At 45.7% G+C, this 14,147-nt stretch overlaps 2 protein-coding genes across 2 annotated transcripts in view; both read right to left on the bottom strand.

Annotated features, from left to right (window-relative positions):
- Nucleotides 1-8,170: 8,170 nt before the first annotated feature.
- On the bottom strand, nucleotides 8,171-11,108 carry LOC119286386 (fructose-bisphosphate aldolase, chloroplastic). The gene is made up of 6 exons (XM_037565757.1): nucleotides 10,873-11,108; nucleotides 9,832-10,101; nucleotides 9,499-9,608; nucleotides 9,334-9,424; nucleotides 8,965-9,234; nucleotides 8,171-8,756 (listed from the first exon to the last, which is right to left on the bottom strand). The coding sequence occupies exons 1-6, from the start codon at nucleotides 11,017-11,019 to the stop codon at nucleotides 8,478-8,480; spliced, it is 1,167 nt and encodes a 388-aa protein (XP_037421654.1). The 5' UTR covers nucleotides 11,020-11,108; the 3' UTR covers nucleotides 8,171-8,477.
- A 932-nt stretch (nucleotides 11,109-12,040) lies between these two features.
- Nucleotides 12,041-14,147, bottom strand: part of LOC119283579 (integrator complex subunit 3-like) — a 2,572-nt gene continuing 465 nt past the window's right edge. The window contains exon 2 of the mRNA XM_037563061.1: nucleotides 12,041-14,145. Within this exon, the coding sequence (XP_037418958.1) occupies nucleotides 12,909-14,145 (1,237 nt within the window). The 3' untranslated portion in view covers nucleotides 12,041-12,908. The remainder of the gene's footprint in view (nucleotides 14,146-14,147) is intronic.

The following is a 14,147-nucleotide window of genomic DNA, read 5'->3' as shown; positions in this document are numbered from 1 at the left end:
TCATGTCTTGACCATATCACATCACAACATGCCCTGCAAAAACAAGTTAGGCGTCCTCTACTTTGTTGTTGCAAGTTTTACGTGGCTACTACGGGCTTCTAGCAAGAACCGTTCTTACCTACGCATCAAAACCACAACGGTGATTTATTAAGTTTGTTGTTTTAACCTTCAACAAGGACCGGCCGCAGTTAAATTCGATTCAACTAAAATAGGAGAAACAGACACCCGCCAACCACCTTTATGCAAAACTAGTTGCATGTCTTTCGGTGGAACCGGTCTCATGAATGTGGTCATGTAAGGTTGCTCCGGGACGCTTCATCCAACAATACCGCCGAATCAAAATAAGATATTGGTGGTAAGCTGATCACCGCCCACAACTCTTTGTGTTCTACTCGTGCATATCATCTACGCATAAACCTGGATCTGATGCCACTGTTGGGAAACGTAGCATGCAATTTCGAAAAAAGTCCTACGCTCACACAAGATCTATCTAGGATATGCATAGCAATGAGAGGGGGGGAGTATGTCTACGTACCCTTGTAGAGTGAAAGCGGAAGCGTTTGACAACGCGGTTGATGTAATCGAACTTCTTCTCGTTCCGACCGATCAAGCACCGAACGTACGGCACCTCCGAGTTCTGCACACATTCAGCCTGATGACGTCCCTCGAACTCTTGATCCAGAAAAGTGTCGAGGGAGATGAGTTCCGTTAGCACGATGGCGTGGTGACAGTGATGGTGAAGTGGTCCATGCAGGGCTTCGCCTAAGCACTGCGAGAATATGACCGAGGGTGTAATCTATGGAGGGAGGCGCCGCACACGGCTAACAGATGTTGTTGTGTGTTCTAGGCGCCTCCCCCCTCATATATGTAGGTGGGAGGAAGAGGGAGCAGCCAAGGGGGCGCCCCAAGTAGGAGGAATCCTACTTGGGCACCCTCCCAAACCTGCACGCCCCCCTGCCATATATAACCGAGGTGGAAGGAAAGAGGGGGGAGATGGAAGGAAGTAGGAATCCTAATCCACACTTTCCTTGCCCTCCCCTGTTTCCTTCTCCTCCACATAGGGATGGCCTCTATAGGGGCGCACCAGGGCTGGTGTGTTCCCTCACTTGGCCCATAAGGCCCATATCTTTGTCGGGGGTGCCCGAAACTCCTTTCCGATGACCCGATAAGTACTCGGTACCCTCCAGAACACTTCCGGTGTCCGAATACCATCGTCCTATATATCATTCTTTACCTCTCGATCATTTCGAGACTCCTCGTCATGTCCGTGATCTCATATGGGACTCCGAACAACATTTGGTCACCAAATCACATAACTCATATAATACTAAATCGTCATCGAACGTTAAGCGTGAGGACCCTACGGGTTCGAGAACTATGTAGACATGACCGAGACACCTCTCTCGTCAATAACCAATAGAGGAACCTGGATGCTCATATTGGCTCCTACATATTCTACGAATATTTTTATCGATCAAACCGTTATGACAACATACATAATTCCCTTTGTCAATCGGTATGTTACTTGCCCGAGATTCGATCGTCGGTATCTTCATACCTAGTTCAATCTCGTTACCGGCAAGTCTCTTTAATCGTTTCGTAATACATCATCCTGCAACTAACTCATTAGGCACATTGCTTGCAAGGCTTCTTATGATGTGCATTACCGAGAGGGCCCAGAGATACCTCTTCGATACTCGGAGTGACAAATCCTAATCTCGATCTATGCCAACCCAAAAAACACCTTCAAAGATACCTATAGAGCATCTTTATAATCACCCAGTTACATTGTGATGTTTGATAGCACACAAGGTATTCCTCCAGTATCCGGGAGTTGCATAATCTCATAGTCAAAGGAATATGTATTTGACATGAAGAAAGTAGTAGCAATAAAACTGAACGATCAAGCTAACGGATGGGTCTTGTCCATCACAACATTCTCCTAATGATGTGATCTCGTTCATCAAATGAAAACACATGTCTATGGTTAGGAAACTTAACCATATTTGATTAACGAGCTAGTCTAGTATAGGCTTACTAGGGACATGGTGTTTTGTCTATGTATCCACACATGTATCAAGTTTCCGGTTAATACAATTCTAGCATGAATAATAAAGATTTATCATGATATAAGGAAATATAAAATAATAACTTTATTATTGCCTCTAGGGCATATTTCCTTCATCTCCAACATCCTAGCTAGCTTCACAGGGTCGTCGCCTGCGAGCCACACATATTGGTTGTACAACTCCATCAATCTACTTCTCCACAGCACCTTCACTCGCCAACGGTGGTTTTTGAATGGAAGAGGAGAGGAGCAGCGCTGGTTTTGGATTGGAACGGGAAAAGGACAGTGGTGGTTTTGAAATGGAAGAGGAGAGGAGCGACACTGGTTTTGGATTGGAACAAGAAAAGAGCATCAGTGGTTTTGAAATGAAAGAGGAGAGGAGTGGCGCTAGTTTTGGATTGGAACATGGGAGGAGCGGTGGTGGTTTAAGAGGAAAGGAGAGGCACTGGTCTTGGAAGTATTGTTTTGTTTTGTGTATTTTGGGTCAAAGTTTGACCACGTACTATATTTGACAAGCAAAATGTGAATGCATGTCATCAAAAATTGTATCGTTTGGTTCGTATCTGAATGTACTTTCAAATTATATTATTTTTGCAATGTATAACATATATTTTATTTGTTAACATCATGGTCAAATATGACCCAGAATACAAGGGAGACTAGTTAATGTGGGGTCGCTTTCTTAATTGAAGGGTAAATTGATTTTTATCCAGTCACAGTGCACCGGCCCTCTCGTTCAATCCTGTAAATCGTTGCGGCATGCTCCTCTCACTCTTCTCCATTGCAAAACCATCCTCTCTCCTCTCCATCTTCTCCATTCGAAAACCACCATCTCGCCTCTCCCTCTTCTCCATTGCAAAACCACCCCCTCTCCTCTCCATCTTCTCCTTTGCAAAACCACCATCTCGCCTCTCCCTCTTCTCCATTGAAAGACCACTGCCTCTCCTCCCATCTTCCAAAGCTAGCACCAGACATCTCAGAAGGACATCTATGGAAAGGATGCTGCAGCGAATCAGGCAGATCGCCGGCGGCGACCAGGCAAAGTTAGGAAGGTTGAAGGAGACTCTTACTTGGTTTGACAACGAGTGGGAGATTTCAAGGACGGTGAGGGCCATGTGGCAATGTATGTGAAAGAGCAAGACGACGACGATGAGGGCGGCGATGTACTCCCCGGTGGCAGTCACGCCGCAGTCCTTCGAGTTCATCGAGTATTTCCTCTAGGCGATGGAGCAGACAGATTCGCTTGAGGCAAAAGTCAGGCGGAGGTGGTGGGCGTACAGGTCGAAGGTCGAGCATCCAGAGGATAACAAATCAATCGAGTACAGTGTGCTGCTCGTGAGGGCGCAGTGCCAGCTGGAGCTACAGGAGTATTCGTTCTCCCACCGCAAGAGGAGGCCGGATGGCGCGACATCGCTTTCCCGCCGTTCTCCACGATTCCCTCGCCACTTTCCTCGTTTCAACGGCGGCGGTAGGGTTTAAGGTAAGCTTCGCACTAGCCTAATCTCCCATCTGCTCATGGTTACAATCATTGTGATGGCTAATGAAAATCATACGGGTAAGTACTGGGTAGTACGCCGATTCTCCGAGTACTACACCAATCACCCTAAAATAGCTCTGGACCAAAAACAAAGTTGTGACAATGTTTACAAACAAAGAAAAATCAATTGGTGCTTCTTTCAAAAAAAGTACTCCCTAGAAAAGTGCCAATATAAACTACTAGTATTTGATTAGAGGATTTGCTGCTGAGAAAGATCTGTCCATAGAGAGCGCCACCCATCCCACCGGTGGTGGATGCCAATGCTTAGATGGAGCATGGTTGGTGTCGGTATTTTTACTTGGCACCTGGGGTGCGCTATGTTGTGTAACATATTATGTTACCAAAACATCTCTCCTCATAATTGCTTGTCACATAATTAAATGTGTTGATTTGGCATGCATGTTACTCCCTCTGTTCCCAAATATAAGTCTTTCTAGAGATTCCAACAAGTGACTACATACGGAGCAAAATGAGTGGATCTGCACTCTAAAATATGTCTACATACATCTGTATGTTGTAGTCCATTTGAAATATCTAAAAAGACTTATATTTAGGAAGGAGGGAGTACTAGCTCAGTTTCTCTCACTATGGCCAGGCTTATATGAGTGTTCTTTAGGTCTGAGGTGACATAGTAATCGTATAATTTCAACAATAGGCTTCCGTTTTTCTTTTGCGGGGGAACAATAAGCTTCCTTTTCCTCTTATAACCAACTAGTAATTATATGTTGTTGTCATGTCATCTAAAAAACCAGCATGTACAGTCACTATGTCACTCGTACAACAATCCAAGGTCCACTATTAGATTAGTACATTTTACCTTCTCCTTTTCTCTATCATTATATTATTACTCAAGAGACTCCACTCTTTCCATGTCGCTCTCACGTAGTCAGTAGTGCAATGTGTACTTGTTCTTACACCACATTATTACTCGCTCGGTACATGAGTCCGTGCAGTTGGGTTCATGCGAAATCTGTCTCCTTTTGCCACTTGTGGTTATATCACAATCAGAACCGGCCAATAGACATTAGTTGTCTATTTGGCTTGGAAATGCAACTGGGTCTGGTGGGTTTACATTTTGGGTTTGGACATGGAACTAGAGGTCGGGGCAAGTTGCGTGTTAAAAAACAAAGCACAAGCCTAGTTGCGAGTCAAAGGGTGTGCTTGCAACTAGGAGAACTACGAGCTGAGTTACGAGTTGAGGATGGACTTACAACTGGGAAAACTACAAACTATGTGACTAATTGCAAGTCAAGGGTCGACTTGCAACTAGGATAAAACAAATTACGGTCCTAGTTGCAAGTCAACCATGGACTTGCAAATAGGATGAAAGACAAAAACACAAGCCCAGTTGTGAGTCAATGGTGGGCTTGCAACTGAGATAAAAATTATGGGCTTAATTGCGAGTCGAGGGTGTACTTGTGACTGAGACAAGTATATAAAACTATGATATGAGTTATGATTTGAGGTTGGACTTGCAACTGATATGAAAAACAAAACACATACTAGTTGCGAGTCGAGGGTAGACTTGCAACTGGGACATCAACAAACTATGGCACCAGTTGCGAGTCGATCGTGGACTTGCAACTGGGACAACAAAAAACTATGATCCTAGTTGCGAGTCGAGGATGGACTTGCAATTAAGACAACTACGAAACAAATGACCCAGTTGTGAGTCAAGGGTCAACTTGCAACTAGGATGAAACAAACTATGGTCCCACTTGCGAGTCAAGGTGGACTTGCAACTAGGATAAAAAAACAAAACATGTGCCTAGTTGCAATTCGAGGATGAACTTGCAACTAGGAGGATTATGAGCCCAATTGCGAGTCAAATGTGGACTTGCAACTGAGACAACTACGAAACTACAAGCGGGGTTGCGTTTCAAGGGTCGACTTGCAACTAGCATGAAACAAATTACAGTCCCAGTTGCAAGTCAATGGTGGACTTTCAAATTAGTTGAAAGACAAAACACAAGCCCAGTTGCGGGTCAAAAGGTGGGCTTGCAACTCGCAGGGTGAGCTTGCACCTCGGACAACTACGAGCCCAATTGCGAGTCAAGGGTGGACTTGCAATTGGGACAACTATGAACCCAGTTACAATTTAAGGGTCCACTTGCAACTCGGATGAAATAAGCTATGAGCCCGTTGCAATCAAAAGGTAGACTTGCAACTGGGATGAAAAACTAAACACATGCTCTATTTGTGAGTAGAGGGTGAGCTTGCAACTTGGACAACTACAAAGCCTAATTGTGAGTCGAGTGGGACTTGCACTTGGGATAACTACGAAACTACGAGCCAGTTGCCAGTCAAGGGTTGACTTGCAACTGGAATGAAGCTATGGGCCCAGTTGCGAGTCAAGGATGGACTTGCAACTAGGATGAAAAACAAAAACACATGCTCTAGTTGCGGGTCCAAGGTGGGCTTGCAAGTTTGACAATTACGATCCCGGTTGCGAGTCAAGGGTGGACTTGCTCTTGGGACAACTATGAAACTACGAGCCCAGTTGCGAGTCAAGAGTCGACTAGGATGAGACAAGCTACACGCCCAATTGCATGTCGATGATGGACTTGCAACTGGGATGAAAAACAAAAACACATGCTTCGGTTACGAGTCGAGAGTGGGCTTGCAACTGGACAGTTACGAGCCTAGTTGCGAGTCAAGGGTAGACTTACAACTGGGACAACTACAACTCTACAAGCCCGGTGGCAAGTTAAGGGTCGACTTGCAACTGGGATGAAACAAGCTATGAGCCAGTTGCAATCAAAAGGTAGGCTTGCAATTGGGATGAAAAACAAAACACATGCTCTTGTTGTGGGTAGAGGGTGGGCTTGCAACTTGGACGACTACGAGTCCAATTGTGAGTCGAGGGGGACTTGCACCTAGGACGACTACGAAACTATGAGCCAGTTGCGAGTCAAGAGTCGACTTGCAACTGGGATGAAGCAAGCTATGTGCCCAGTTGCGAGTCAAGTGTGGACTTGCAACTGGGATGAAAAACAAAAACACATACTCCAGTTGTAGGATGGAGGGTGGGCTTGCAAGTTTGACAATTACGAACCCAGTTGCGAGTCGAGTGTGGACTTGCACCTAGGACAATTACGAAACTCCGAGCCTAATTATGAGTCAAGGGTTGACTTGCAACTAGGATGAGACAAACTATATGCCCAGTTGCGTGTCAATGGTGGACTTGCAACTGTGGTGAAAAATAAAAACACATGCTCAAGTTGCGCGTCGATGGTGGACATGCACCTGGGACAACTACAAAGCTATAAGCCCAATTGCGAGTCAATGGTCAACTTGTAACTAGGATTAAACAAACTACATGTCAGTTGTATGTCAAGGTTGGACCTATAACTGGGATGAAAAATAAAACACAGGCAAAATAACCGGGGTCAAAGATCGGTCAATGAGAAGATGGGCGATAAGCTTCATAGTCGAGGCCCCCAAACGACAACATATATAGGCCCATGTGGAAAAAATGCAAGAACATGACGACACAAAACAAATGATACAAGAGGACGCGCGACGAAAAGAAACAAACTGAGCGTGCATGACCGAGTTTGTGCAAACATTAAAGTGAACAAATCAGACAGAATTAGATGAGCTGAAACTTATCTAGATTAGATTTAGCAAATCTGAAAATGAAAAAATATAGTTACACTCCTCTCTAGCTACACGGTCAAACCAAAAGAAAAAGAAAACAAGGAATAAAAAACACGTGTCGCTCCACAAAAAAGCTAAGCCCACAAAAATACCAATACACAAAACATAATAACGGCTCACTAAAAAAATATCATATTGGGTCTCACTGCTTCACGAGGGACAAACAAAAAACACGACGCAAGGGCAACAAACATGACTCAGAAGCACGTGTATCTACCGGTATATGAGTTAGATTAAACATTGTTAACTCTCATTTAGATAATAATTAGCAAACCAATCCCGAACAGGACCTAGACCGCGTCGCTAAAATGGTCCAACAAAAGACACATACGTGAACAAGTCGACAAGAAGATATGAAACACACGATGCGACACAGAGCACACGTGACAAAATAACCCACAATCAAGATTTGCACAACATTTAAAGCGAACATATGACAGAGTGGAAACAAGTTCATGAATTTTAAACGTATAAATGACGAATAAAAAGAAAAAGGAAAAAAAATTAAAAAGTGAAAATAGAAAACATAAATGAAAAATCATGAATTTAAAATATTTCATAATTCCAAACAAATAATGAAATAGAAAAAAACAAAAGAAAAAAGACAAATAAAACAGAAATGAAAAAAAACACTAGGAAGTCAAATGGGACAGACTTTTGAAAAGAAATATAAAAAGGCAATCAAACCTCGCACCAACAACGACCTTCAGGAGTATAGGCTCGTGAAAATCAACAACGGACCAACCTCGACCAGTAACGACCCGGACACAGGCAGCGCGAGACAGCGCATCAACTAGACCATTGTGTTTTGCACAAATATTAAAGACAAATAATCCAACGATTCTAGATTTAAATGCGAGATAGTTATTTTACATCTAGATGTGAAATAGCAAACCCGATAGAAATAATATCTCAGAAAAATTACCGCGTTCCAAAGGGGGGGCGCTTCAGATTGTTCATACTTACGGTAGCAAACAAAGGCAACAATGCTCTAGAAAAAACCATGCGAATACAACAGTAGGACCATTCCAAAGTAGTTTACTTAGGGTGGCAAAACACAGTATATACTCTCTGTCCATCTCTTCCATCAGAGCTGGTCTCGACCTGTAACAACGACGACCCACTGGCTGGCTAAGGTGCCCTCAAGCTGCTCAAGGCGCTACTGGCTGACAGTGATGCGGTAGATTATTAGATAGACAGCTCGCCGACGGATCAGTAGCTGTAGTTCTTGACGAACATGTTCTCGCTGGCTTCCGCGGCCTCGCCGTCGCTGGTGTACTTGCCGAGCTGCGCCAGGGAGTTGGCCTTGGCGCGCAGCAGCAGCGCCTCCTGCGCCGCGGCCACGTTCTCCGGCCGCCCGCCCCACGTCTTGAGGCAGGTGTTCTGCAGCGCCCGCGCGTAGGAGAAGGACACGTGCCACGGGTTCGGCGCCTGGTTCATCGCGTTGAGGTTCAGCGTTGCCTCAACCTCCGACTGACCGCCAGACAAGAACTGCACCACCACAGAAAAGAAACAACATAGGATGTAAGCTTCTGCAGAAATAATATAATGGTATGTGGATTTCTGAAGGCATACTATTTTGGCACTTTTGAGTTAGTTACTATGTCACCATGCAAATTGGTTGTTGAGGATAGTGTCTTGTCAACATAATCTTATATTCATGATTGTGCACTTAGGTTTGGGAGGGTGCTCTGCTCACCATGATGCCGGGGACGGAAGGGGGGATCCTTCTCTGGAGGAGCTTGAGGGTGTAGCTGGCTACTTCCTCAGGGGTGGCCCTGTCCTTGCACTCAGCACCAGGGGTCACCATGCTTGGCTTCAGGAGGATGCCCTCAAACATGACGTTGTTCTGAGCCATGTAGTAGAAGGTCTCCGCCCACACCTTCTGTGCGACCTCGAAGGTCCTCTCGATGCCGTGCTCACCGTCGAGCATGATCTCAGGCTCCACAATCGGCACCAGCCCATTGTCCTAGAACATCAACAAACAAGAGGTTTACATATCCATTAGAATGTTGTGCCTGACCATTGTGCTGTAGAAGTTTGGACTGTTAGGAAATGGGAACAATACCTGTGAGATGGCCGCGTAACGGGCAAGACCCCAGGCAGCTTCCTTGACAGCAAGCTCAGATGGGCCGTTAGGAATGCTGACAACAGTGCGCCTGCAAGAGAACTTCATGTCAGCTAGGGTGACCTAAAGGAAGGTAAACTGTCCTTGTAGGAGCAAATATCTAACCACTTGGCGAAGCGAGCGCCTTGCTGGTAGTATGCTGCTTCACGGGAGGCAAGGCCATCGAGACCTTGGCACCACGACTCATCATTGGAACCAACAAGTGGCACAAGACCCTGAGAATGAGCACCAGTTTAGAAGAATGTTTTGTTTCTAAGCTTGAAATAAACCCGGGATCATCAGTTTTTGCTTGTAATGTATAGCTAGTCACATGAGCACATATGATTGTTCTGATGCATTAGTAATAGTAGCAGTTTGGATTAGAATTGTTTTAATTAAAAAAGGCTCTAAGAAGGGAATGCATGTGCCAATTTGGAGTGAAATCAGTGGACAGCCTACCTTGTCAACCTTGATACCGGGAACGATTCCCTGCTCGACAAGGATGTCAACAATCTTCTTTCCATCAACAGTCGACTGGTAGAGCGTCTCCTCAAAGAGGATAGCACCAGAGATGTAGTTTCCCAAGCCTGGTGGAGTGACAAGAAGGGTCCGGTAAGCCTGGCGGTTAGCCTCGGTGTTCTCAAGGCCAATCGAGGCAAGTCTCTTGCCACAGGTGGCATTCGACTCATCCATGGCAAGGATACCCCTGCCTGGCGATGCGATGGTTTTCTGCAGCAGGAAGAATAAAGCTTGAGATCTTCTGAACCATAAGTCCATAACCGAATGAAACCTTTGCTCGTTTGGTAGAAATTTTACTGTTGTAAACTTGATGATTTATGCTATCAAAGATTTAAAGTTTAGAAGAAACTATGTAGTTTTGTTATGACTTATGAACCTTCAGATGGATTGCTCAGCTTAAGCCGGACACATGGATTCAAACAATGATATCACTGGAATGCGAGTTGTTTAATTTCTGTGCGCCATGATGCATCCTGCCATATCGTTAAGCTAGTGGTGATTAACCCGTGTCATGTCTTACTGCAGATGTCTAATCGAGAAACACATCACGTTTATGTTTGGATTTTCACAAGCTCTTTTTTGGTACAACACAACATCAATCATATCTATTTAGCTCGCTGCGGTGAAGATAGAAAAGTTACTGTACCAATGCAATATCGAAAACATATGTTATGCATGTTCATTTAGACTAGTGATTTTGGTGTGATCAAAAGCAGCCAAACAATTTCCTCTGCGTGACAAAACATCCGTCTTATGTCGAAGGGATTATGATAAACGGTACTAGGTTAACTGTTCGTCCTAATAAGAATACATTTGATTTATCACTGGTAGTTTCTGTATTGACAATACATCCAGATCTCCCCTTCCCACTGATGTAAAGAGGATTCTCACCAGAAGTTACTGCCCATCAAGGATCAAACCAATACACGCATATGCATGGCAAAATTTTAGAATTATACTGTTGGTGTTAAGAAAGCATACCGCGGTTTTGACAAGCTCATCGGCGTATGCGCTGGCACGGACAACCATGGAGACGGTCACCGGCTTGGGGGCGGCGGCCTGGCGCGTGGTGCCCCATTCGGCCTTCTTGGGAAGGAAAGACGATTTGAGGAGAGTAGCAGACGCCATTGTTTCTGGAAGCAAGCAGATCAGGTGCTACCCTCTTCTTTGACACACCTTACAATTGCAGCCTTTCCTTAGGGGGGGTGAGAACTGCAGCAACCGCTGAGATATAAGGGTGAGCACCTGGGCGCACAAGGGATATGAGTTGTGAGGCGGAGGTTGGCCTTTTGGATATGGATGGCTGTGATTTGGTTGCTCCAATCCTCTTGCCACCTCTTTTTTGTCCTGGCTCTGCCACATGGCTGTCTCTATGATTTCGTTCCCTTTTCTGTGTACCATGTAAAACCTCTATAATGCTGATTTTCTTTTCTTGTTTGCGCTATGCGGTCCATAAATATTGTCTGAATGTTCTTGGCCTTAAGGATTGGCCTTGGCTGATGAACCGTTCTGCGATTCTGTGGGTGCATTTCACCAAGGGTTATCGCCCTGGCCTTGGCTGATGAACCGTTCTGCGATTCTGTGGGTGCATTTCACCAAGGGTTATCGCCCATAAGCGTCTTCTGACGGTCGAGATGCCCTGATATATTGCATCCATGTATTTGTCCAGTAACCGTTGATTCCGTGGAATAAATCAGTTTTCTCAGTCAGTCTTTTGGTGATAACAACTCGAGCTGTGGTTTGTGTGGCACACCATTCTTTGTACTGTTTCTGCGACAGAGTCCTGCTTCTCCTTGTGCCCCAGTGCCTTGTAACAATCTTGTATCATCCCTTGACCCCATGAATCTTGATATGATGCTTTCATTTAGGAAAAAATGATTTCCCTAGCCTTACCAAAATGTCTGAATTTTGATGTCATAGTATTTCCTATCAAAATGCATTAGTAGGAACTGGGAAGTGTCACACTGGCTAGGAGAAAAACAGAGAAATATGGATACAAATATGCATATTTTCCAGACTGGAGGTGTAGTTTAAAGTGTAAAGCAGAAAAGGAATTTGGCACCTTTGTCTACTCACCATAAACATTAACATCAGAGAGCGAGTTGGTATGTGGCACCTAGTGCCCTCAATAAAAGGACAAGACACAAAATACGATGAAAGGGATTTCACTACTGAATAACAAAAGCCGGTAATTACAAAATGTTTACAAGTACACAAGGTTGGCCTACTTAGATCAGATGATGTCCTATAACTCGGGAGAAATACATCCATAGAGACTGCCTATGGTGTATGTGACTTCTCCCATGAAGTGTATTAGCATGCCTGAACAAAAACACTCGCTATCACAAGCTTGATGTGCATGATGTCGTGCGGCACATGCGGACATGCCACCAGGTCTGAACTCTGATCACAGCATTCAATCCTTATATTGTGTATTTATCTCAGAATTGTCAAAAGGGGCATGAGGTTTCTTTCATCAGTTGAAGCAGATGATGAGTTTGTGCAGAGAGTAGTTCCTTTGCTGCCAGCATTTCAATTCATCACATTTGAAGCTAACTTGTAATGAATCACGAGCAGCAGCCTATCATTCAGCCAAATTCATTATGTGCTTCAGATGAACATATGTTCTGCATATTAATCAGAGATGCCATGGGTTGACCAAACTCTTGACTTGTCTTAATTCTCAACCGGCAGAAATTTAAAATCAAGCATCCTGGTCATGATGACCATATATTATGGCATTCTCAGTATTAATTGAACGGAGTTGATACTGAGATCTAATTTAGTTTGAATGGCAGAGTGGTCTTTTTATTGGACATATTCTGGGCAAGCTGATGATGAGCCCACACTCCAAATTCCTTTTTCTTGCTCAAGGGATGCCCTTCACCTGAATTACTTGTAAATTGGTGTGGTCTTGCAGTTGCTCTCTGTGTGCCTTCTCAGATCATTCGCAAGGTGGAATTATTGGTGGATTGGTGTTGACTGCAGTTCATTCTGGAAACAGGAGGTTGTGGCATCTAGTTTGAGCAAACTCTCTTCTTCAACTCTGCTGCTTTAGAAACCTCATTAATCGGTTTCAAGCAGGCTTCTACAGCTGCTACAGGAGTTGTACTAGATAAAAATGCCACAAGCTTCTGCCTAAGCAGTGGCGATAGCTTCTCGCAGCATGTCAACAACTCCAATGACGGGAGCACTCCTTTCTTCACCAGCACTGTAAATGCACACCTCACAGACTGCTCGATGGCCTCCTTCCTCCGCACCTCATAGTTCTCAATCAGGAGAAATAAGAACTCGAGTAGCATGTTTGTGATATCTACATACTGAGATATTGAGTTCAACATCAGAAGCATTGCTGGCTCAATGTTCATGACGTTACCCTTAGTCTCATCAAAAAACAGCCAGTCATAGAACAGCGCCAACTTCGCATTCGCTACGATGTATCCCTTGCTGCAACTAGTCAGCAACCAACCGATGACCGCCCAGCGGGCAATGACACCAGACTGTATAACCTCATTGGTCGGGAGGTACCCGCAGCATATGAAGCGGACAATGTCCGGTATCCTCTCCTCCCCTCCAGGCACCATCAAATGCTTCCTCGCAAACCACAGCTGGTACCTCTTCTGGCTTCCCCACTTCACATTGTTCATCAAGAACAGCAGTTGCGTCTCCATCTCCGGCGAGATAGACAAGGCTGTGCACCAACCTGGAGTGACAACCCGGCAGATGTCAACGTTTCGGGCCAGGATCAAGTCTTTCCATAGTCCCTGGAACTCCGGCACGAGCACCAGCTCATGGAGCGATCGCACAAGGTCCCTCCCGATCAGCGTGCACACCTGGAAGTGATCCCGCAGCACCGAGACGCAGAAGGACACCAGCTTCTCTCCGCACTCTTCGAGGTTCTTCGCGCTCTTGCACTCCTCGCAGTTGCTGCACTCGGCGCTCCTGGGGAACGGAGCGAGGCGGTTCCTGGCGAGGAGGCGGAGGAACGCGAAGACCGCGGAGGCGAGGAGCTGCGGCTCCTCGGCGACGAGGAAGGAGGAATGCTCGCGGATGTGGTCGAGGAGGCGGGCGTCTCCGGGGAAGGGCACGCGGCGGAGGAGGGACAGGAGTAGGGGCGCGAAGCCCGGCGCGGCCGCGCGGGTGAGCTCGGCGGCGGCGAGGAGGAGGCGGGCGCGTGGGTGGGGGAGGAGGAGCGGGAAGGGGAGCGAGAGGAGGGCGGAGGCGAAGGAGTGGTAGAAGGCGGGGAAGCGGCCCCC

Source organism: Triticum dicoccoides, chromosome 4A, assembly GCF_002162155.2.
Source record: "Triticum dicoccoides isolate Atlit2015 ecotype Zavitan chromosome 4A, WEW_v2.0, whole genome shotgun sequence".
Taxonomy (NCBI): domain Eukaryota; kingdom Viridiplantae; phylum Streptophyta; class Magnoliopsida; order Poales; family Poaceae; genus Triticum; species Triticum dicoccoides.
The sequence above is the reverse complement of the archived record's forward strand: the minus strand, read 5'-3'. Positions and strand labels throughout refer to the sequence as shown.

Excerpts from the sequence above, each read along its gene's own strand:
- LOC119286386 (XM_037565757.1), bottom strand. The coding sequence starts at position 11,019 with ATGGCGTCTGCTACTCTCCTCAAATCGTCTTTCCTTCCCAAGAAGGCC. Across the intron at positions 9,609-9,831 it reads CCGGTATCAAGGTTGACAAG|GGTCTTGTGCCACTTGTTGG; the intron begins GTAGGCTGTCCA and ends GCTCATTCTCAG. Across the intron at positions 9,235-9,333 it reads GTTACGCGGCCATCTCACAG|GACAATGGGCTGGTGCCGAT; the intron begins GTATTGTTCCCA and ends TTGATGTTCTAG.